Below are 24,132 nucleotides of genomic sequence, written 5' to 3' on the forward strand. Positions count from 1 at the left end.
CGGGACGGCCTCACCTGGCCTCTTGGAGGACTCACGGCGCCCTAGGCGGCCAACCAAAAGAGGCCCCGCCCCTAGAGGCCCCGCCCCGTCTCTTACCGCCCGAGCCCGGAGTACCCGGATGAGGGCGAGCCGTCGGGGGTCCTTAGGAAGCGGCTGCGGTTTTGGAGGTGGCTGTTGCGGGCGTGAGCGGGTGGGGGACCCTTCCTCCGCCCTCGGAACCGACCCGCTGCCCTCAGCCCCCGTCCGCGTCTTTCGCCCAACCGAAGACCCCCGTCCTCTCCCTCTTCCATTGCTCGGAGAGTTCTCGGGGCTGATCTCCCTTTTGGAACCGGAAGTACTGCAGAGGTCTAGGAGGGTCAGGGAGGGGACAGCGATTTGTGCACCTCCCAGACTGGAACCAAGGTCCGGACCTCTCTCTCCTTAGCACCCCCAGTTCCTCCAAACTCAGCCGGTACCCTCACCTGGCCCTAGGATGATCGATCACTCTGCCTTACCCCGAGGACACCAGGAGCCTCACCTTTCCTCTTTTAAACTGTGTTTTATTTTTCAGATATGGGAGGGCCCGCTAGGCCACTTGCCCTCATTATTAGTGCCCCCGTTGCTGTAGAAATTCTGACCTCAAACACAAAACCGGAATTTCCCCAGGGTGAGACCTTTAATGGCCCAGGAAAGCAGTCAGTCCTGCAATTTCCAGGCCACTCCACCTCAGAGAGGCTTTGCAAGGAAGGAGTAGGAGGAGGACCACATCGCTTGGAGCAGCTACAGCATGCCACAGAGAAGGCAACCCCCATTTTACAGATGAGGAAGCTGAGGCTCAGGGGAATTGGTTTACCTGAGATCTCCCCAGTAAGTCAGGCAGAGCTAGGTGGGGACCCTGGGTGCAGATTCTTTCTATTGTAGATGCAGAGTGAGCATGAGACCTTGGATGACCCCAAGATACCTCTGAACAAGGCTGCACTGAGAGAAGCTAAAATGTCATTGCCATTTACCTACGTAAACAAGGACTCTGCCTGACTTAGGAAGCACTGAACAGCCAGTAAAAAGAACACAGGCTTTGTAGAAAAACTAGGCCTGAGTTTGAGTCCTGACTCTTACCAGTATGACCTTGGACAAGTCATTCGAGCTCTCTGCCTGTTTCCCAGAAGTAAAATGGGGTCACAGACTCAGCTGCTCCCTTCCTGGTGTGGTGCCAAGACCAAGTGCATGAAGATCTTTGTAAATGAATTCACTGCATGCGATGCCCATATAGGAGTTGAAGTTACTCCGTGGGTAAACGCCCCTTGGTGATGAGGTGGGTGCTGTTCTTGGGCATAAAAGCAGCCCTGTGCCCAGCATGGATCAGTCTGTCTTCTGGCAGCCAAGTGCAGGTGTGAACCTTGGTCAGCCCCATGCTCTTCTCCATTCGCAGCCCACGTACTAGAGTTTGGACTTGGATCAAAGTCTGGGGCAGCTCCCTCATTACTAGGGCCCTGGATGCGTGATTGTGCCAGCAGGGTGCCAGTAGGCTGCCAGTGCCTCCAGCGGCTCATACTGTTATCCTCTCCTACAGGTGCTCCTACGACCTTTGCTGTGCTTAGACCCAGGTAGTACCCACGGGATCGCCCAGCCTCTGGCAGCTCAACGTGAAGGCGTGAACTCAGCTTGCTTCAGAGCCTCCCCACCATGGTGAGTCCCATGAGGGCCAGGGCAGAGGAAGGATACCGTGGCCTTAGAGCAGTGGGGGTGCCAGCCCTAGGCATGCTGGAGTTCCTTACACCCTGACAAAAAGACGCTGCTGCCTCCTGAGGTTCACAGAGGTTATGAGAGGAGAGGGGGTCATCCTCCCTCTCAGGGCCGGATCTCTGCTTCCCTCCATTTCCCAGCTGGTCCCAGCCGGGCCCGGGGCTGCAGCCTCTCAGTCCCTCCAAGGCCCATCTGCCCCTGGTCTCGGTCATACATTTAGATTAAAACATTCCTAGGTGCCTATTCTATAATAGACACTGTAGCAGTCACAGGAGAAGTCACAAAGGATCTGGTGCCTGTTCCTGAACCTGAGGCAAGTGTGGGCTGGTCCCAGAGGTGTTCCTTACACCCTGTGGGTGGTACACCTCTGGTACACTGTGGGTGGCCCAGCATGCCCCTGGGCCTTACTCCAGGTCCACTCTAGAACTAGATCTGAACCAAAGCAGGCCTTGGAGAGACGTGGGTTCACATTTCAGCCTGTCACCAACCAGCTGTGTGACCTTCTTATAAAAGACTTGATCTCTCTGAGGTGGTTTTTTGTTTTCCTCACCTGCCGTGCGAGGCATATTAGGACCCACCTCCAAGTGGCCGTGAGGTGTTAATCAGACCTGAATCCGGGAGTCCTCACTCAGTGCCTAATCAACTTCCTTTACTTTTACTTTTCTATCCTCTCAGGCCACTGGGAACCAGGGTTGGCACGGTTGCCCGAGCCCCCCCTTCTGCCTCTGGTTGCAAATCCCAGGCAAGACTGACTGTCAGGAGTGGCAGGGGGACACATTCTTGGAGGCTGGTGGCTCTGAAGGCTGGGCTTGAAGTTGAGACCTACTCAGAATTTCTTTGCGTATTCCAGTCCCCAGAGGGCTCTGAGAGCCACAAGCCCATGCCCTTACTAGGGCAAGACTTCTGTCGCTCTCCGCCTCCCTTCAGCCCCTCGGGAAAGCAGCATGATAAGGCTAAAATGGGACTATCTTTGGAGCCAAGCAGACCTGGACACTCACTGGCTGTGTGACCCTGGGCAAAGTCACTAAACTATGCCTCGGTTTCCTCTTCCAGGCTAATCTTTCCTGCATAGTGTGGTTGGGAATATTAAATGAAGCATGCCCGGAAGCACTTAGACCCAGACCTCGCTCTCAGTCCCTACTTGGGAACAGAGCCAGTCTTATTATTCTGCTCGCTTCCTGCTGACCTGGGCTGCTCTCCTAATCCCAGAGCAGGTGGCTCGGCTTTGGTCCCTGCCAGAGTTTGCACAAAGGAACCGGATGCCCATAGGTTTAGGGAAGGAGCCTCAGGGAGATGCACCTTGACAGGACCTGGCTCAAAGCCGCCCTGGGCCACCAGGCGGCGCTGGGATCCTCCCCTCTGGGTCCGTATTAGGCTCTAGTCTCTTTTTGGGACAAAGGCAGAACCCACACCCTAGTCTGCAAACCTTGTTCAGCTAGCAAGGGAGAAAAAGGGAGTAGCTGCCTTTTATTCAGTTCTGACCCTACAGCAGGTATCTACTCTAGTTTATTAAGTCCCCAATTTGCCAAGGAAGACAGAGGTCAGAACGGTGAGGTGTCTTCCCTGAGCCTTCACAGCCGATGAGAGGCAGACGTGGGCTTTGAGCCCAAGCGCTCGTGACTGCAGAACCCAAATCTCTTCCACTCCAGTCCCCGCACTGGCCGCCTCTGCCTGCACCCTGTGTCAGCTCGGCTCTCCCCTCAGGCAAGCTGCCCCAGACCCTCCCAAGCGAGGTGTCCCATGGCCAGGTCCCACCTTCTACTTGTAAGGACCTGCCCACCTCTTCCTGACGGTCACTGGTTGCTCATGTCATTCTAACTTGCTTCCTGGCCCGGCCACCATATGCTTTCACACCTCCAGACCCTGGCGTGGACTCTCCCCCCCGCGACCTGGAATATCCTCATCCTTTTTCCCTACCCCGGGCCTCTCGTGTCCTTTCCCTTCCTAACTCCTACCTGTCCTCACAAAGATTCTCGGGATCCACCGAGGACACGGGGCATTCCTCTCGTGCTGCACTTCCCACAGCATGTGGAAATGATCTCTCTGCACTTCCATCAAGGGCAGGACCAGCGTCTGTTAACTCTTTGCACACAGTGCCTAGCACCGGGCACACCAAGAGGCTCAGGAAATGTTTGTCCTGCACCAGAGGCCCGGCGGGAACAGGGTGCCTCCTCCAGGCACAGGAGCCTCAGCCTAGGGCTTCTCCTCCTTAGAAGAAGACTGTTGGGCCCTAATGTTATTACATTCGTTAATACTCAGGATTCTAGGTCCCCTCTTTTATTTCTACTGAAGCCATTCTCCCAGCTAAATTTGACCCATAGTCCAAAGCGCTTCATAAATTTTGCCCTGAATAAATGATCCCAAATTAAGAGAACTCCCAGAAGCAGCCACCTAAGAAAGGCATGCCCAGTTCAAGGAACTGCTGGGCCTTTGGGGTCTCCCTACGGTTAAGGGGTCCTAGCCGCAGCAGCATGTCCCTGCCAGCCGCACCTGGAGCCTCCTCCCTGCTCTTCTCTCACAGACATCCAAGAAGCTGGTGAACACGGTGGCAGGCTGTGCCGACGATGCCCTTGCTGGCCTGGTGGCCTGCAACCCCAACCTGCATCTCTTGCGGGGCCACCGCGTGGCCCTCCGTTCTGACCTGGACAGCCTCAAGGGCCGCGTGGCACTCCTGTCAGGTGGGGGCTCCGGCCATGAGCCTGCCCATGCTGGTGAGTAGTCTGGGCAGAGTGCACGGGCTCCTGGGAGATCCTCGGGGCTCCTGGGTGTTGAGGACAAAGCCCCGGTTGGGTCCCGATTCCTCCTCTCCCAGTCCCTCAGGCTGAGATCCGGGGCCAGTCGTGGCCTCTCTCTGGGCCTCGGTCTCTGTGTCTCTGAAGCACAAGGTTGGACCAGATGACCTCGGAGGCCCTTCCAGCTCTGCGAGTCAGTGATTCTGTGAATCCTGGCCTTCCAGGCCCACGTGACCCTTCCCCTCCTCCATGAAGCCTTCCTGACTTTTCCAGCCTAGAACCGTATACTTTTTCTGAATTCCCACCCTGCATTTTCGCATATAACGTGGACAGTCCTAGGTTGTTTCCTGTTCAGTGCCAGACATGGGAGTTTTCATTGAGCAATCCTGGGGGGCAGGGACCAGGCTTTGTATCATCTGTACCTTTTCTGGCTCCCTCGGCAAAGCCATCCTGAGCACCATTCACGAGAACCTGTTGTTGCCTGGCACTGCTTTGGGCGCTAGGCATGCACCAGTGAGTCAGAAAGATAAGGTACCTGCCCTCACAGAGCTTCTGTTCTCCTTTGGAGATGCAGTAACCAGGTAAACACACAGTGAAAGAGCATTCCAGGGGCATCTGGGTGGCTCGGTCAGTTAAGCATCCGACTTCGGCTCAGGTCGTGATCTCACCGTTCGTGGGTTCGGACCCTACATTGGGCTCTGTGCTGTCAGTACAAACCTGCTTCGGATCCTCTGTCCCCCCCTCTACTGCCTCTCTGCTGCTGGTTCTCTCTCCCTCTCTCCAAATAAGTAAACTTTTTTTTTTTTTTTTTTAAAGAGCGTTTCAGAGCGTGTAAATCAAGTAGCAGAGACAGGAGAGCAGGGTAAAGGAACAGGGAGTCACTGGGGATGGGGCAGGGACTTGCCTCCGTTGGGAGGTCAGGGAAGGCCCTCCGAGGAGACAGCCCCTGAGGAAAGGTCTGTGGAGGGTGACCCAGGTGTTCTTTCAGCACTGAGCACACAGTAGGCCTTGCCAAACCGTGAAGCCCAGGAGCACGGGAAACCCTGGGGACTGCAGGCCCAGGTCCCCAGCGAGCACCCGCTCTGTCTCCAGGTTTCGTAGGGAAGGGGATGCTGACAGGGGTCATCGCAGGAGCCGTGTTCACCTCCCCGGCAGTGGGCAGCATCCTGGCAGCCATCAGGGCAGTGGCCCAGGCAGGCACAGGTAAGCCTGGCGTGCAGGAGGGGCTGCTGCGGGGAGGCCAGGCACTGAGGGGGCCCTGCCGGCTGCCTCTGCAGTGGGGACCCTCCTCATCGTGAAGAACTACACTGGGGATCGGCTCAACTTCGGCCTGGCTCGGGAGCAGGCCCGGGCTGAGGGCATCCCCGTGGAGATGGTGGTCATCGGGGATGACAGCGCCTTCACCGTCCTGAAGAAGGCAGGCAGGCGGGGACTCTGCGGCACAGTGCTCATACACAAGGTGAGATTTCCCACCCGGGACACTGGCTGGCCGGCACCCCCCACCCCCAGCCTGCTCTTTCCAGCCAGCCCACCTCCCAAGAAGCCACTCCTTCCCCAGTGCGCCCTGATCCAGGAAGCCCCTTCAACTACCCAAGCAGAGAATGGAAGCATTCTCCCGGACCTTTCCCTCTCCTTTCCCCACACCCACCCAGTTGCCCTGTCCTAGTGATCGGACTCCTGAATGCCCCTATGACGCACGTGCCCCAGAGCCCTGCCCTTCCTGTCCCAGCCTTGGTTCAGGCGCCCATGTGCTCATGCCCGGGTGGTGGTCGCTGCTCCTCCCTGGGTTCCCTGCCAGCTTCCTGCCTACCCCTCCAGTATGTTCCCCACCCTGCCCCAGAGGTTTTGAAAATGTGTATCTGACCAGCTTGTTCACCTGCTGAAAGCCCCCCCCAGGCTTCTGAGAGTCAACCAGGGTTCCTTGGCCAGGCGTCCACCGACTAGCTGTGTGACACTGGACCAGTCACCTCCCTTCTTTGGGTCCATTTCTCTGTTTGCAAAGTCTCTTCTGGCTCCCAACACATTGGGGTTCTTGAAGATTCCTGGCAAGTGCACTGTGAATGCAAGAGGGTGCACTCTTCTGCCCTAAATGTGGTGGGCCGGGTTGAGTGATGGTACTGAGATGCCCTCTTCCCAACTAGAAACTCAGCCCCAGCCGGTCGTCTGCCCCCAAGTGGTACGGTGACCCCTTCCCCTCATTCTGTGCGGGTGCAGGTGGCAGGTGCCCTGGCTGAGGCAGGTGTAGGGCTGGAGGAAATCACAAATCGGGTGAGCGTGGTTGCCAAGGCCATGGGTGAGTGCCGTCCCAGGGATTTGGGAGGGGCCGGTGGGAGGATGAGGCTGACCTTGGGACTGACTAGGAGCAGGTTCCCTGCAGCTGCATAGGAGGGCTTTCCAGGCTACTCCCCAGGGGCTGAGGGAACGTCTCCTGGGGGAGCTCCAGGGGACAGGTAGCTTGGGTCCCCAAGCTGGGTTTCCCTTCCACCACCGAGGTGAAGAGTCTGGTGGCCTGTGTCAGCCAAGAGGCTGCCGTGGGCAGGGCTCCCGAGGTGTCTCTGCTGCCTGGCCCGATGCCCGGTGCCGAGAGCAGAATCTTTCTCACGCCTTGTCCTCGTTCCCGCAGGAACCCTGGGAGTGAGCTTGTCCTCCTGCAGCGTCCCTGGCTCCAGACCCACCTTTGAGCTCTCACCGGACGAGGTGGAGCTAGGCCTGGGTGAGTTTGGGGCCACCCCTGTCCTGGCCGTGCCTGCGCCTGGGTCTTGCCCACGTCTTATGCCCTGGGAGCTTTCCTCCCTGCTCACCTGGAGCAGGCGCCAAAGTAGTCTTCTTTGTTGGGGTTTTTTTAAGTTTATTTAAGTAATCTCTACACCCAACATGGGGCTTGAACTCACAACCCCAAGATCAAGACTTGCATGCTCTTCCGACAGAGCCAGCCGGGCGCCCGGGTCTTACTATTTTTATGTGGGCACTTGAGGCCCTTCTGGCCCGGCCTGCCTGGTCTCTTTACCTGCTTTACCGTCCACGCCTAGGGCTCTGGCCATGGGGGCTCTGTGCACCACCCACCTCCTTGTCTTTGTTCACACCACTTCTGGGCCCCTCTACCTCTGCCAGAAATCAGCCCTTCTTTCAAAGGGGGTCAGAGGCCACCCAGCTCCCTTCTTCCTCCCCCACGCTTCCCAAGTGATAGGCAGAGGCCTCAGGTGGCCTCGCCGTGATTGCCTCTAGTTAAAGCTGCTTAACTAGTTAAAAGTTAAGTAGTTAGGTTCTAGCTGTCTCCACTACCCAGCCATAAGCTCCCAGAGAGCGGACTGTGTAGCTTTCATTATTCTGTCCATTGCCCCCGACACTCCTCACATACACGGTGCCTAGCCTCGTGCTGAGTACTTAGTAAATCCTTGAGCAAAACATGAGAAGCAAATCCGCAGGCCCCGAGTGGGTCCACGGTGACCAAGTCTATCCACAGGGATCCACGGGGAAGCTGGCGTGCGCCGGATAAAGGTGAGAGGACTCCGTGGCCCAGGCTGGTGTAAGACCAAGGCCTCCCAACGCAGCTCACCCCTGACTCTTCCTTCTGACAGATGGCATCCGCCGACGAGATCGTGACACTCATGCTCGACCACATGACGAACTCCTCCAACGTGTCCCATGTGCCCGTGCAGTCTGGTGAGGGGCTGTCACGCTGCCTCCCAGCCTTTCCTCCCACTCTGGGCAGGGGGCCTGGAGAGTCTCACCTAGGTGTCATGTCTGCCCACAGGCTCCTCAGTGGTGCTGATGGTCAACAACCTGGGTGGCTTGTCATTCCTGGAACTGGGCATCATGGCCGACGCGGCTGTCCGCTCTCTGGGTGAGCCCTGCATCGGAAGGGGACCTCCCCGACCCCTGGAGCTGCTTTCCCTGCAGCCCTTTGAAGCCAGACATGAGAAAAGCAGCCAAGATGGGGTCTTGAGATGGCCCAGAGCAGGGGCGTACAGGCAGACGAGCCCAAATCAGGCCATCACTCTGCCAGCTGATGATTGGATGCCTTGAGCCTGTCTCCTTGTCAGCTAGGAAGTGGCAACAATAGTATCTGCTTTATAGGGTCGTTACGAGAATCACACGAGATTAAACAAACATAACACACTTAGCATACGGCTTGGCACCTGCTGAGAACTCAGTAAAGGAGACTTGTAATTACCTCTCTTCCTTATAGAGGGGGCACCTCCAGGGAATGTGGTAATTTGGGGCATCCCTGAGGGAATCTGGCCCTCTCCCTACTAACCTCAGGACCCTAGCTTCCAAAGTCCTTGTTTCTCTCCGTTTCTTTCTCTGACGCTCTGAGGACAAGTGCCCACCTTCCTCTCCTTCCCTCATGGACCTCCACACTCTGGTATTGCAGAGGGCCGCGGGGTGAAGATCGCCCGTGCCCTAGTGGGCACCTTCATGTCTGCCCTGGAGATGCCTGGCATTTCTCTCACCCTTCTGCTGGTGGATGAGCCTCTCCTGAAACTGATCGGTGAGACCTGGAAGCGGGGGTCATCCAAGCCTGGCCTCCTTGTGGCCAGGAGGAGCCATGGGGACTTGGAGACACCCCCTCAAGGACCATGACCTCTGTGGAGTGGCCCTTTGTGGCTTCTCCAGCCTTCAGCTCTCACTTGAGGCGTTGGTAGTAGGATCCTCCCCAGGGACCCTTCACACTTCCCTTGTACACAGCAGGCACTCAGTACTTGCTTGTTGAGATGGAGGGAACCAGGCACAGGTGGGGAGTCCATGTCCCACTTAATCCCTGACCGGCTGACCTGTGTCTACAAGAGTCCTCCTGCTGTTCCTAGATGCTGAAACCACCGCATCAGCCTGGCCCAACGTGGCCAAGGTCTCCGTGACTGGGCGGAAGCGGAGCCGGGCAGCCCCTGCCGAGCCTCTGGAGGTCCCCGATTCCACTGCCACAGGAGGTACTGAGCTGTGCTGTTAGGGAAGTGGCCCAGGGATTTGGCCTAAGCCCCGAGGGGTGTGGGGTAGACAAGGGATCTCCTACCCATGCCTCCCCACACGGGTCAAGTTCAGCCTCTTCCCCGCTGGCCTCCCTCTCCAGGCTTAGCCTCCGGGCAGACGGTGCTTGTGCTGGAACGGGTGTGCGCCACCCTCCTGGGCCTGGAGGAACATCTGAATGCCCTGGATCGAGCTGCCGGCGACGGGGATTGTGGCACCACCCATAGCCGTGCTGCCAGAGGTTGGTGCCAGGGTCCCTCTAGGGTTAAGAGAGGAGCTGGTGTAGAACATTGGTTCTGAGATTTTGGCATTTCACGAACCAGAACAATTTTTTTTTTTTTTTTTTGGCGTTTATTTATTTTTGAGACAGAGAGAGACAGAGCATGAATGGGGGAGGGTCAGAGAGAGAGGGAGACACAGAATCTGAAACAGGCTCCAGGCTCTGAGCGGTCAGCACAGAGCCCAACGTGGGGCTCAAACTCACAGATCGTGAGATCATGACCTGAGCTGAAGTTGGACACTTAACCGACTGAGCCACCCAGGCGCCCCGAACCAGAACAATTTCAAAAGCACTGGGAGTGTTCACATGGGACGGACAACTTTTATTTTTCCCTGAGGTCATTCATAGGATCTGGCATCCCTTTCACCTGTTTTTATAAGAAAAGGTTCTTCTAGGGGCACCTGGATGGTTCAGTCAGTTGAGCATCTGACTTCAGCTCAGGTCATGATCTCGCAGTTTGTGAGTTCAAGCCCCGTGTTGGGCTCTGTGCTGACAGCTCAGAGCCTGGAGCCTGCTTTAGATTCTGTGTCTCCTTCTTTCTCTGCCCTTCCCTGCCATGCTCTCTCTCTCTCTCTCTTAAACATAAACATTAAAAAAAATTTTTAAGGAGCACCTGGGTGGCTCAGTAGGTTGAGCGTCCAACTTCGGCTCAGGTCATGATCTCACAGCTCGTGAGTTCGAGCCCCACGTTGGGCTCTGGTGCTGACAGCTCGGAGCCTAGAGCCTGCTTCGGATTCTGTGTCTCCCTCTCTCTGCCCCTAACCCACTCGCGTTCCGTCTCTGTCTCTCTCAAAAATAAACATTAAAAAATACTTTTTTTAGAAGTTTCTTCTAACACTACAAATGTAGAAATGTTGTTATTGCAAAATAAAATATTTTTTTGATAAAATTACGTATGTACATATGTATGTATATACGTAAGCTCTAGGCCCAACATGGGGCTTGAACTCACAGCCCCAAGGTCAAGAGTCGCATGTTCTACTGAGCCAGCCCGGTGCCCCAACGTGTAATCTTTTATAGTGAATAATAACTTTCAGATTCAAGGAAAACTCATATAATTGTCCTTATGTTTCTCAGCTTACCCAGACTAATGAAAGGCTCTTAATTATCCAGCCACCATGGGCTGGATTCCATCAAGAATTAGGCCCACCCCGGGCCTGGCACTGCTCTGCGGCTCTGAATACAATAGTAAGCCAAGCAGATAAAACTCCCTGCCCTCGTGGCTTATGTACGGGTGGGGGAGGCAAACAGCCGACGAGGAGTATCCAGGAAGGAGGACGCAGGGCAAAGGGCCGAGAAGTGAAGCAGGGGCTTGAGGCAGGGAACGCCAGGCCGAGGGTATCCGGGGCATGCCTCAGCTTCTGGGTGACAGGTGCCAAGGTCCCTGTCAGTCCCGGTTTCCCACCGCTCTGCAGACTGCCCAGAGGGTGTAGAAAAGGAGCTTTGGGGGGGCGCCTGGGTGGCTCAGTCGGTTAAGTGGCTGACTTCGGCTCAGGTCATGATCTCACGGTCCGTGAGTTCGAGCCCCGCGTCGGGCTCTGTGCAGACAGCTCAGAGCCTGGAGCCTGTTTCAGATTCTGTGTCTCCTTCTCTCTGACCCTCCCCCATTCATGCTCTGTCTCTCTCTCTGTCTCAAAAATAAATAAACGTTAAAAAAAAAAGAAAGAAAAGGAGCTTTGGGAATCTCCCGAGGTTGGATTCCTCAGCCTCTTCCTGTGGCCATTACTTCAGCCTGGCAGCGAGGCCTGGGTGCTTGGTTGGGGTCCAGGCAGATGGGAGAGTCTGAATTCTTCGATGATTTTCTGTCTGCAGCAATCCAAGGGTGGCTGAAGGAGGGTCCACCCCCTGCCAGCCCTGCCCAGCTACTCTCCAAACTGTCTCTCCTGCTGCTGGAGAAGATGGGAGGCTCCTCTGGGGCGGTGAGTGCCGGCAGCCCCTGGGACCGGAGGGCTGACAGAGGGATCCCCCCGGTTGGCTAAGGCCCAGGCCAGCCCCGTGTGCTCAGCATTTTGGTCCTTCCCAGCTCTATGGCCTGTTCCTGACTGCAGCGGCCCAGCCACTCAAGGCCAAGACAGACCTGCCAGCCTGGTCTGCTGCCATGGATGCCGGCCTGGAGGCCATGCAGAAGTGAGCCAGAGCCCCGGGCCTGAGACCAAGAGTGGGCTGGGGGCAGTGGATGATGTCACCCACTCCCAGCCAGGCCCGGTCCCCACTCCTAAAGTGACTCCCTGCAGGGAGTCCCACACATTCTCTTTCCCTGCCAGGTACGGGAAGGCTGCTCCAGGGGACAGGACTATGGTGTGTATTCAGCCCAGCCCTTCCCTCTTTTGAGTATAGAGGCCCTGAAGGCCCCCCTCTGTGGCAGGGCCTCTCCTCAGTCCCCTTTCCCTCACCTTATCCAGCTGGATTCCCTGTGGGCAGCAGGACAGGAGCTCCAAGCCTGGAAGAGCCCAGGGGCCAATCTGTTCCATGTTTTGACAAAAGCAGTCCAGGTGAGTGAGGCTGGGACCCAGCCACCCAGGAAGACAGGCTTGGAGCCACTGGGCTCCCATCTCTATGTGACCCTGAACAAGTTAATATCCTTCGTGTACCTGTTTCCTCCTCTGAACAGGAGAGGAGTACCTATCTCAGGGGTACTGTGAGGCTAAGAGAGACGTGCAGCCCCAGCACAGTGTCTAGGACATAGCAAGCCCTCAGGAGATGGTAATTCTTGCCCTGCCAGACGTATGTGAGAGGTGACCTGTCCACCCTGGTGACAGTACTCAGGGCGTTGATAGGGCTGGGGCAGAGGGGTGCAGGGTCCATGGGAGGAAGGAGGCCTGGTGGCTTGTCTTTGAGCCTGCTCCCATGTTCCCACTCAGAGTGCGGAGGCTGCGGCCGAGGCCACCAAGACTATGGAAGCGGGAGCCGGGAGAGCCAGTTACATCAGCTCTGCGAGGCTGGATCAGCCGGACCCTGGGGCAGTGGCCACGGCCGCCATTCTCCGGGCCATCCTGGAGGCCCTGCAGCACAAGGGTGTGTGAGCGCCTCCTGGGCCTCTGTGCCCCTCTCACCGCGGCTCAGCGGTGGCCACTGGCAGTTCCTCCTGTCTTCCAGCTGTGACCCTCCCTGTCCCCTTGCCCCCAGGGCCTGTCCTGAGTTTGGCAGGGAACCCTCTACCAACCTCCAGAATTCCTACAGAAACTGCAGGCCCAGAGTGGGTCATGTACCACCTTACGCTGCCCTTTCCCTCTTCAGGGAGGTGGAATTCTGGGGTCATGCTGCTCTGCCCCAGCCACCTTGAGGCCTCAGTGATAGGCATTTTCCTTGGGTGGCAACATGGCCTTTAACTGGCCATGCTAATTTGGTTTTAAGGCTTCCTGTGAAAGGCCTTCCGACCTTGACCCTGAGCCAATGTGAAAAACAAGCAAATAAACCACATGGAAGCAAGAGCTCTGGCTTCTGCTGAGGGAGATTTTTCCCACCAATACGCCAGGCACTAAGGCCTCAGCCTCTGGTTGAAATGATCATGACCCGGGGTGCCTGGGTGGCTCAGTGGGTTAAGCATCCCAACTTTGGCTCAGGTCATGATCTCAGAGTTCGTGAGTTCGAGCCCTGCGTTGGGCTCTGTGCTCACAGCTCTGAGCCTGGAGCCTACTTCAGAGTGTCTCCTCTCTCTGCCCCTCCCGTGCTCACATTCTGTCTCTTTATCTCAAAAATAAATAAACATTAAAAAATTAAAAAAAAAAAAAAAAAAAAAAAGATGATCACGACCCATACCCTTCTACGTGACACCCAAAGGTAGGGTCTACGCAGCTGGGCTGGCTCCACTGGGATCCCATTCCCGTTCTCCCTCCAGTACACACACCACACCTCCTAGGCGTGCTTTTCTCAGCACTACGATAACCTTCAGGAATCCAGTGGGCAAACAGGACACCAGAAGAAATCACCGTATTTTATATATAATTTTTTTTGAAATCACCATATTCTAAAGCTCAGTGGTAGGACAGAAGCTGCACCCAAGCCAAACCCCAGGTCCCTAGGGCAATCGCGGATAGCACCTGGGCAAGCAGGAGGGGCTGCTGCGTCCGGTGCACGGTAGAGACGATACGCACACCTGGCCCGTGCTCGGTGCAGGGGAGCAGTTAAAGGCACTGGTGTGGACTCAGACACAACTAAATCCCGATTTGGCTTCAAACCGGCTACATACATAAACTCAGGCCCACTATTTAGCCTCTTGGGATCTGTAAAATCAGAACAGTACCCATCTCACAGGGACAAGGACAGGGACTGACATGAACTGAAGGCAAAGCCCCCAGCACAGCCCAGGTGCTCACTCGCTGAGTTCCTGTTATCACTAGTGTCTGCACCCGACTCCTGCCGGGTCATCTGATCCACCAGCAGGAGGTATCTACACCTCATCACAGAGGGAAGGGGGCCCTCCGTCACTTTACCCAAAGTTGGCCGCAGGCTCCCTCAGTCCCTGGGCTTCTCTATTCAGGGTCCCCTGTCCATCATGAGCCTGCACCTCGGGTCCCTCGTCACTAGGTATGGTTTTCAGTGCATAGGTGCGCACACCCAGCAGCTGGGAAGGAGACTGGCATAAACACCTGGCCTGTGGATCCCAACTCTACCACTTCCTGGCTGAGTGATCTCAGCTACCAGTGACCAAGTCACTACCCAGTTTCTGAGTTCCAGTTGTAAAAACAGGAAACATTTCCTTCCTTGTGAGATAACCAAGTACTCAGAAGCTTTTCGTTATTAAGGACATCCAGACATACCATGAGTCACATACCATTCCAGGAGGGCAGCCTGGAGATCTCTGGCGCCTTTTGGTGTGTTTCTCCCCAGTCTGAATGTCACAACTGTCCCGAGGCTTTCACAAGTTTCCCAGAGCTCAATTAACCATAATGTGATCACAGTAGAGAAGGCTTTGATTCTTTAAAACACGATTAAAGGAAACCAAGCTGCGTGAACAAGTTACAGCTCCACCCATACGGAAAGAGGGGGCGCGGGGCACGTGACTGAGGTGCCTGGAAGTCATCCCAGTGGCTTCAAAGGCTCCATCCCCTCAGGAAGTCCAGTCACAGTCCTGCCGACATCGGGCCACACGGGGTTGGGGTGGACGGTCCGCCTCCTCACCACCTGCCAGGGGTAAGTGCACTGGTGCTGCTGGTCACTGAGCACGGCAATATGGAGCTGGGTCCCAGCAGGGCTCATTTGGAGAGGGCGGGAAAAGCCACAGCCCCATCACTTCAGAGAGGAGCAGATTCCCCCGTCCCATCCCCCACTACTCACCCCCCCCACCCCCCCCGCAGCTCGCCCTCAGGCATAACAGGAGACTGGGTTTGGCCAAGAAAGTAGCCACTGAGGGGGCAAATGAGGCACTCCGGTACTCAGCAGGGAGCACCTTGGAAAGCGGCCCACGGGGCACAATGCACCACAACTTTGGCTTGTTGCATGGGGAGCTAGAGAGTGAAAATCAGCTGGGCAGGGGCTCTGCCAAGAGAGCGAGGCTGAGCCTGCCCGGGGCCAGGTGGGGAGGCCCTGATCCAGGCAGGGGCATCCCTTGTGGGGCAGCCGGGGACACGCGGTTCTTGGGAGAGCAGGTCATCAGGGTTCCTCGGGCTGCCCGACATTGACGGGCACGTAAGTCACAGGGAAAGGCCAGGATCTAGGCCAGGGCTGTGGCAGCAGCGAGAGGTGGAGGCACGTGGTCACAGTGCAGGCGGACGAGGAATGCAGCGACACGAAACAGAACAGCAAAGAGCAGTCAGCTCCTCAGCTTCTCTGCGGAAGCCCCTCTGCTGCCCTTCTCCTCCTTCCATCACCTTCCATCACCTTCCACCTTCTCCATTCCAGCCTCACGTCTGGGCGGGCTGGATGGAGGGCACGGCCGATGCTGGCCGCCCAACGGTCAGGGCGGCCCAAATATAACGCACGCCTTCCAGGGAAAGCTGCCGGACACCGTTACCTCCCTCACTTTCCACGTACAGGTTGCACCTGCGTCCTGGCTTATCTGAGCTGGAGAGAGTCTCTACCAGATCCTTAGGGGCCGAGAGGGGAAATCAGCTTGACTTCACACAGGGAGCAGGGAGCACACAGCGTGAGCAGCTGGGGCGGCGTGTGTGGAGAACCCGAGAAGTCGATGCCAGGAAGGGGTAGAGAAGCCACCAAGCAGAGCGGGTGGGCAGGAGATCGGTGGGGAGAGCAGGCCCCACGTGGAGGCCAGAAGAGGTTCGGGCCCAGAGCGCAAAGCTGGTCTGTTGCCGAAACCAGAGAGGAGGCCCTGGCAGAGAAGAGCTTCTGGGGGGAAACACCTCCACCTGCTCGTGGGTGCCCTTCCCGCTTCACTCCCCGTCACACAACAGGGGCTGGAAAGACAGAGAGAGGCACAGGCGTTAATGGCAGGACACCACAACTGCCCCTGACTGGCAGGAGTCGCACCTGGCCCGAGCTGTTCAGACAGACCCCCGACCCGCAGGGCGGTCCCCGCCCAAGCCACCACATCTCTCAGGGAAGCCCCAAAGTCCCTCAGTCCGATGCACCCCCCGTCTCACCACATCCCTCAGGGGGAAACCTACCCACACACGGAACCCACACCGAACCCGTCAGCCAGCACCTGCTGGATAAGCTCCGCCCCCAAGACCAGCCCCAAAGCTGGGAGAATGGGAATTCCGACACCCTCTCGTCATGCTCAAGCCCTTCCTTGGAGGACAGAAGGCCACACTTTCCCCTCATGAAGCCACAGGAATTTGGAGAAGGGCATAACCGTCTGTCCTCTCCCAAGGGACAGGCCCCGGGAGCCTCTGAGCAGCTCCATTTGCCACCATGGCTGGGATGAGCCGCTTTGACACACTGCCCCCCCCATCAGCCAACCTAACCCCACCATCAGTCGACCCAGTTTCCCACCATGTTACTGAGCGGGCTTCCCGGCAAGGCCCGAACCCTTCCTGGGTGGCCCTTCTCTAGGCCTGGCCCTACCCCAACCTGGAATGAAAGACCCAAGACCCCGTACCTGTCCTTCGCTCAGGATCCCTGGCTCTGGACGTTTCCAAGATGAAACCAGGAGGATATAGAGCACCAGTAGCCCAAAGACCACGACCAGCATCCCGGTGCTGTTGGCAAAGACAGCTTCACTGGGCAGACTGGAGTATGGCTGGGTGTTGTTGTTCCTGAAGATGACAAAACACCGTGGGCCCTCGAGAGACTTTTGCCACCTGTTTTGGCCCAGTGATAGACCCAACACCCTTAACGGGATGGTGAGAGAGAAAAGCTTCCGAGGACCATCTGTGACCTGGAATGTTAACATAGTTTCTGGTCCCTGCCACCACCACAAGTATCTGCAGGATGCTTCTCACCTATGAGGAGACTAAAGCTCAAAAATATGAGCTTGCCCACAGTCGTACAACTAGTAAATGGCATAGCCCAGACTTAAACCCAAGTCTGACCTCATAACTTCCTTGCTTTTCACTACCCACCCCCCATGCCTTAAAATAATGGGGGATGGTAGTGGTTAGGCATGAGGTGGTCATCTTAACCCCCAGCTCTGCCACTTTCGGGCCGTGTGCCCTTAGGGAAGCTACTTAACTTCTCTGTGCCTCAGCTCCCTTATTTGTAAGCGGCAATGACAACAGTATCCATGTTGTAAAACGATCAGAGGATTAAATTTAAGGCGCTTCGAATAGCTTCTGACACACAGTAGGTACTAAGTCAATCTGATGGCAGATAAATTTTTTGCTGACCAATTTACCAATCCCAACCTAAAGATTCCATGACCTTCCAGATCAAGAACAAGCCCATCTCCAAAGGCTCCCCACCCCTGGATAGGCCCTGTGATCTCAGGGTGCATCTTTGGAAGACGCTATGCCTTCCCCTCGACATTAGAGCTGGGGGCCCCATCCCACTCACAAACTGAAGAAGAGCTTCTCATTAATGCCGGAAATGACAGACGCAATGGACAGAAAGAGGATGATAACTCCAAAGAAGACGTGGATGGGTTTAAGGAGGCTGCGCAGCCACACGGACACCCACGGCAGAAGGAAGACGACAAAGCCCAGGAACCACTGTGAACACAGGGAGGTGCCTGACTGCACCATGCTGTTCCTGAAGGTGTAGCAGGCCATCCCGCCCACTGGGCCCCCGACCCCGCGGTGGCCTCTCGCCCTTGTTTCCCAGCTCAAACCTCCCACCAGCTCCCGCACTATGGTCGATTTCTTAGCCAAACCAGAATGTTCCACGAAATGCTTAGCTTATAAGCCCAGTCTCCCGAAAGCCCAGCCACCCTTGTAATGTCTCTGCTGCCTTCCAGTCCTGCCCCATAAAACTCGCCTGTGCAGGGCTGACGTGAGTGTGCAGAAACCACTTCCAGAATTGCTTCTGGTTCACAGAAAGGTGGGGACGGGGAAGGTGGAAAAGACCACAGACCGCATCAGCGTGGTATGTGCTATGATAAAGCTAGGACAACGGAGGGGCAGGGGGACGGGCGTGGGAACTACCAGTCTCCTGCGGCCACTTAAGCTGCCGATTCTATGGGATGCGCCCTGCAGGGCCATCTCTGGGCAATAACCGGAGGGAGTATTTGGTGCGGATGCCAGTGAAGTCCCAACCGGAGCCCATGGCCGCCGTCTGGGAGCGGGAACCCGAAGGAGAGGACCCACCTGGCAGGCAAAAAGGAAGACGGTGACGATGCCCAGCCAGCTGTGCAGGGAGTAGAGGCTGACGGTGTTTTCGTGGTTGTGAAACTGAAAGACGACGACCAGCCCCAGCACGGTCAGGATGAAGGCCAGCAGGTGCAGGACTGCGTGGCCAATCTTCCATGGCAGCTTGGGCCCCACCCACGACTGCGGCAGGCGGTACACCAGCGATGCTGCGGGAGAGAACGTCCCAGGGCCCGGCCTCTTCCCCTCGGCTCCCCCAGCACCTTAGGGAGAATTAACCTGACGCGGTCCCACACCACCTCCCAACCAGAGAGGAAGGAAATGCTAGCACGTGGCCACCCACTCCCCGGCATCTCCTCTCCTCACATCGTTTCAGCCGTGAAGGGGGCAGAGGGAGACAAAACAGTGACAAAAAGGGAGAAGCGGGTTTCTTGGACCCACCGGTCTGTCATTACATAATGATGTGTACATATGTCATTACATAACAAATGCACTCAAGCACAGTTCTGCGGGTGAGAAAGCAATGTCGCTTTCGTTATTTCTTCCGCCTTCTTACAAGCACAGTTAGTTGTCACAAACCCGGGCTCTTAATCAGGTTACACAGACCGAGGTCCACAGCCCGGCTCTGCCTCTCAGCTCTGTGGCCTCTTGTTTCTAAATCTCAGTTTCCCCATCTGTAAAATGGGGAGAGCGGCAGAGCCCATCTCGCAGGCTTCTCATAGGAACAAAATGGGCTGAGGTATCTGAAGTGCACAGGATAAGCAGCTACGACCAATGTCATCACCGTTCCCATTTTACAGGTGGGGAAAGTGAGGCTCACTTGGGCCCAAGGCCCGGCTCTGGATGCACGGGGCAAACACGGGCCTGGCACGGGTAAGCAGCTTCCTCATGGAAGGACCCGTGTCATGAGACGCTTCAATCTCCTGCTCCCTAAAGCAGAAGTTGGCAAACTACAGCCCATGGGCCAAGTCCAGCCTGCCATGCATTTCTGTGAGTAGTTTTACTGGAACACAGTCACGGGTGTGTTTTCATGTCATCTATGGCTGCTCACGATACAAGAATAAGGATGGGTAGCTGCAACACAGATCGTAGAGCCTGCAAAGCCTGGAACGTTTACTATCTGGCCCTTTACAGAAGAAGCGTGCCAACCCCCGCCCCAGAGTGTCCGTGAAGCTCTGCTTCTCAGGTGGCCCCCCTCCTCACTACTACCTTCCTGTAAATGACACCGGGGGCCACAGACAGCCCGGCCTCCCCCACTCTCGTAGCCGCAAACCCGGCAGTGACAAAGGCCAGCTGTGGAGAGGGAGAGCTCTGCCCCGGCCGGGTCTGGGTCACGGCACGTCTCCCAGGGCCTCGTACTCACCAGCACTGTAGACCACCACTGAGCCGGCGACCATGAACACGGGGTGATAGTTGAACATGAGGCTGGTGCCATCCCAGGCAAAGCCACCATGCCACAGCTGCATCCAGTAGACGGCGAGGATGATGCACATCAGGCCCAGCAGCGACAGTGCATAGAAGGACAAGTAGAACCACCCGGCAGCCATTCTGACCAGGCGCCCCTGGAAGCAGCAGAGGCCACACGTCCCCGCCGGCTCTGCCGGCTGGAGCGCACCCCACACGCCAGCTAAAGGAGGGAACACTGAGCTCACTCTTGCCCAAGGGGTGGGTGCTTTTCACTTCAGATCTCCTGCCACCAGCCCGGGCACTGCCCCGTGAGGCCTGATCTCTGGTTATGGACAGTGAGGCTGGCCCCACCCCAGCACCCAACGGTACACAGTACGGCCAGCTTGGGCCTGCGGCCGGCTCTGGAGAGGGCCCTCCTCTGCCGGGGCCGGACGTCAAGGCTCTGGGCCCAAAGCCCTGCGATTAGTCTCCCTTCACAGGGCCAAAAGGTAAAGAATCCACCCCACCCTTTCCCCACGGAAAATGAGGGATAGGAATCAAAATCCAGGCTAGAGTCGTAGAAACGCCTCAGCCCTCAGTTCTACCAGAAGGAGGCAAAACCATAATCTGCAAGGAGCAAACACACCATCATTAGGAAGAAGGAAGAGAGGAAGTCCTATGATCTCCCACTTCTACAAAAAAGTTCTTCCCTAGACGGTGAACTCCGTGGGGCTAAACCTCCCACTGAGGAAGTAAGATCAGGCTGTTGCTCTAGAACCCCCCACACTCCACACTTGCAATTGGACAACAGCCCTCAGGTGCCCCCAGGCCTGACACTTCTGCTTTCTCTTCCTCCGTGGAAAGTTCAGAGGAGAAAGGAGGAAGCAAGAACTCATGGTCTAGAAAGCAAGAGTTTATTTTTAGCTTTCCCTGTGTACCTGATAAACTCAGAAACCAACTCTGGTTTCAGACAAATGCCTCGGGCCCTAAGCAGTTGCACTTTAACACCAGGCAGGTGGGTGTGAGGTTTGGCGGGCAAACACACAAAGCCACAGGGCTGTCTCGGCTTTTCCGCTAACTACACATGTAGGCAGCACGGGCCCAGCTCTCAAGGCGGTCACCCTGTCCCGCGGACTCACACCGAGAAGGGGACACTGCGGCAGGCTGCAGTTCAGATCCCTTAATCTGAGGCCGCTAACACAGAGGAAAGGAAGTCCCTGAAACCGGCCAGAACTCCCAAAGAGGTAACACACTGGATTCCCTCACCTTTGGAAATTAGTGGTAGGCTGACAGAGGGCGGGCCTAGGCTCCGATCCTTATGAAATGAGGCAACTGGAGGAAATCACTTAGCATGTGTAGGACTCAGTCTTCTCATCTGAAAAAAAAGGCATGGTAACAAGAATAGAACTTACTGAGTAGAACCCGTGAACACAGGATCCCATTTGCTCCTCTTGACAACCCTGTGAGAGGTCCTCAACCCCACTTTACAGAGGAGGAAACCAAGGGTCAGAAAGATTTGGGGCACCTGAGCGGTTCGGTCGGTTAGGCATCTGACTCGATTTCAGCTCAGGTCATGATCTCACGGTTTCGTGAGTTCAGGCCCCACGTGGGGCCCTGTGCCGACAGTGTGGAGCCTGCTTGGGATTCACCCAGTCTCTCTGCCCCTCCCCTGCTCGTGCTGTCTTAGTCTCTCTCAAAATAAATAAATAAAACTTAAAAAAAAAAAACTTAAAAAAAAAAAAAGAAAGATTAAATACCAGCATTAGGACCCAGTAAAGGGGTAGGAAGTTTCAAATCCTTGTCCGTTTGGCTTCAAGTCCCCTGTTTTTTTACCTTGACCATAGGTTGTCAGAAGGTCAAGTGAGGGGCACCTGGGTGGCTCAGTTGGTTAAGCGTCCAACTTCAGCTCAGGTCATGATCTCACAGTTTGTGAGTTCGAGCCCCGCGTCAGGCTCTGTGCTGACAGCAAGGAGCCTGGAGCCTGTTTCGGATTCTGGGTCTCCCTCTCTCTCTCTCTGCCCCTCCCCTGCTTGTGCCTTCTCTCTCAAAAATAAATAAACGTTAAAAAAAAAAAAAAGTTTTTTTTAAAAAAAAGGTCAAGTGAGAAAATGTCCGTTAAGGACGCTGTGAGAGCTAAATATTCTGCTTTTCTTGATGTTGTCACAGCAGTTCATCCTAGCTACCAACTAAAGCCTGAAGCTCGTGGTCCCCGTGGCTGCCCAGGCCTCTCAGTGGCCCCAACGGCATGTCACGCCAGTTCTCTCCATGACAGGTGTCCACCTAATCAGCAAAAGGCACTGAGCTCTCACAATGTGATCCAAGTTAGCAGTCACCACACTGAGAAAGTTAGATCCGAGGGCTGGGGGAAAACCAAGCTTCCATAAGGCTAGAAGGAGAAAATAATGTCTTCCTAGAAGCTTCCTGACTCAACTCCTGAGCTCGGAGATTTGCTGCCCAGCCTCTGAGGCGTCCCCTTAGTCCCCGTAAGAGCAGAGGAAGTTTCGGGTCACCAGATGTTCAGTCACCCCCCAGTGAAGTCAGCATGAAGCACTTGGTCAGCAGGCTCCATCCATCAGACAGTATCTCTCATGACTTTCTTTTCCTTTGGAGGAGAAAAAAAACAAAAGTAAATATAATCCAAAAGAGACTGTCTCCACCCTCCTGGATTACTGCTCTGGGACAGACTTAGAATATTCAACGGGGACACTTTGCTGAACGAGGGCCGCAATATTACACTGCTCACAGGACACAGAAGAGCCCTTCCTCTGCCCGAGTGTGCAAAAACAGAGAAAAAAAGAATACAGTGAAAACTGCAACCCAAACGCTGAGAACAGTCTTTCATTTATTCCAAGAAAGTAGGTTTGTGCTATGATTTCAGGGTGTGCTCACCATTGTTTGGTCTCTGATTCTGCCCATTCCAAAGCAGAAATCCCCATACGCTTCTACAAAGGCCCAGAATGGTAAATACCTGAGGCTTTGTAGGCCGGACAGTCTCTGTCACAACTATGCCATCGACTCTTCTGATGTAGTGCAAAAGCAGGCACAGACACCTTCACAAATCAACACGGCTACGTTCCCCCAAAAACTTTATTTGCGGGCAAATTTCAGGTTCATGTCGTCTTTACGTACCACAAATATCCTTTTCGTTTCTGTTACTTATCTAAAAATGGAAAAACCTTGGAGAGCCGGAGTGGCTCAGTTGGTTAAGCGTCCTGACTCTTGATTTCAGCTCAGGTCATGATCTCACAGTTGCGTGAGCTCGGGCTCCACGTCCAGCTCTGCGCTGACAGCACAGAGTCTGCTTGGGACTCTCTCTCTCTCTCAAAATAAATAAACATTTTTTTTAATCAAAAAAAAAAAAATGCAGGTGTGTCAGATTTGGCCTGGAAGTTACAAGTTTTGTCAACTGTGATCTAAGAAATATACTCCCCAACCTAATACTTTCCTCGGTCCCTTGACAAAAAGGATTCTCCCTGGCTGCATCAGGCCCTGGCGTAGGAAACGGGTAAGTTTCCATTCAGCTCTTAATTTTAGGAAAAGGCTCTATTCCAAGCTCTTATAATATTACTTTTATAATTTAGAACTACAAGCAGATGAAGGGATAGAAAGTCAATTTGTTGTTCCTGCTTCCAGATGAATGGTGGGGGATTTAGGAATCCTGAGAATCAGACTTCGGGTTCAAGTCCTAAACGCTTCTCTGACAGATCAAAATCACCGGGACCCAAAGAAAGAAAGCGACTTGGCCACGGTGAGTGGCAGAGCTGGTACAGGAACCCAGGTTCACTTCCCCTCAGCTCCAAGAACGCCTCACTTCCAAACGTAGCTTCTGTAAAATCAGGGCTCAGGAGTGAGGACCCCTGAACTCCAGCCAGGAGGTAGGTAAGCAAGGTGCTCCTTAGCACCACAGTGATTACAGACCCGCCCTTCCGGACTGCTCCCGTTTGGCTCCGGTGTCGGGAGAACCGCTCCAGGAATCCGGAGCCCGATCCCTGACTCTTCTGCGGGGACGGAGGGCGGCTGTCGGTCCTAGCTAACCTTCGGTGAAAACTACGGCGAGGAGCTCCGCCTGCTGACTGCGACTTCCGAAGAGCTTTCGTGCCTGTGCAACCACACCTGTAGAAGGAAGGACACGGACAGCGGTGTCCATTTCCTACAAAAGAAAGCTGAGCCCGAGCGAGGGGTAGCGACAGCACGAAGGGAAATAGCAGCGGAGCCAGCACTCGAACCCAGGTCCGTGAACTCCCCACCCGAGCTCTTTCTCACCCCCGAACCCCAGAGGGTCGCAGGGGTCTCTCGGACCCGCCTCTCGCCACCCGGCGCCGCGGCTACTAGGACTCCGGGAAGTTGGAATCGGGGACTTTCGGAGACGGACCCACCGCCGGGCACCGCCACCCAGTGCCAAAAGAGC

The 24,132-nt window shown here is 55.6% G+C and overlaps 2 protein-coding genes and 1 long non-coding RNA gene across 5 annotated transcripts; 1 reads left to right on the top strand and 2 right to left on the bottom strand.

Moving 5' to 3' along the window:
- Positions 1-61: 61 nt before the first annotated feature.
- Positions 62-13,130, top strand: TKFC (triokinase and FMN cyclase). Of its 3 annotated transcripts, none has more exons than XM_058689212.1 (18): positions 62-167; positions 1,550-1,665; positions 4,244-4,433; positions 5,547-5,657; positions 5,732-5,913; positions 6,669-6,747; positions 7,078-7,167; positions 7,918-7,952; positions 8,033-8,117; positions 8,209-8,298; positions 8,830-8,946; positions 9,263-9,382; positions 9,523-9,660; positions 11,512-11,618; positions 11,723-11,826; positions 11,964-11,997; positions 12,102-12,191; positions 12,561-13,130. In XM_058689212.1, exons 2-18 carry the CDS (start codon positions 1,663-1,665, stop codon positions 12,720-12,722), a joined length of 1,737 nt encoding a protein of 578 aa, XP_058545195.1. In that variant the 5' UTR covers positions 62-167; positions 1,550-1,662; the 3' UTR covers positions 12,723-13,130. The 3 variants fall into 3 exon arrangements, with proteins under 3 accessions (XP_058545195.1, XP_058545197.1, XP_058545196.1); XM_058689214.1 differs by having other exon boundaries at positions 87-190; XM_058689213.1 differs by lacking the exon at positions 62-167 and adding an exon at positions 200-402.
- A 1,464-nt stretch (positions 13,131-14,594) lies between these two features.
- LOC131487973 (lysosomal membrane ascorbate-dependent ferrireductase CYB561A3) lies at positions 14,595-20,388 on the bottom strand. Its single transcript, XM_058689215.1, has 6 exons — positions 20,371-20,388; positions 19,702-19,900; positions 18,339-18,547; positions 17,590-17,744; positions 16,697-16,853; positions 14,595-16,052 (listed from the first exon to the last, which is right to left on the bottom strand). Exons 1-6 carry the CDS (start codon positions 20,374-20,376, stop codon positions 16,029-16,031), a joined length of 750 nt encoding a protein of 249 aa, XP_058545198.1. The 5' UTR covers positions 20,377-20,388; the 3' UTR covers positions 14,595-16,028.
- Positions 20,389-23,641: 3,253 nt separating this feature from the next.
- Positions 23,642-24,129, bottom strand: LOC131487975 (uncharacterized). The gene is made up of 2 exons (XR_009250036.1): positions 23,988-24,129; positions 23,642-23,837 (listed from the first exon to the last, which is right to left on the bottom strand). It is a non-coding gene; the product is annotated as an uncharacterized LOC131487975 (long non-coding RNA).
- Positions 24,130-24,132: the final 3 nt, after the last annotated feature.

The sequence above is a fragment of the Neofelis nebulosa genome, chromosome 10, assembly GCF_028018385.1.
Source record: "Neofelis nebulosa isolate mNeoNeb1 chromosome 10, mNeoNeb1.pri, whole genome shotgun sequence".
In the NCBI taxonomy this organism is placed as follows: Eukaryota; Metazoa; Chordata; class Mammalia; order Carnivora; family Felidae; genus Neofelis; species Neofelis nebulosa.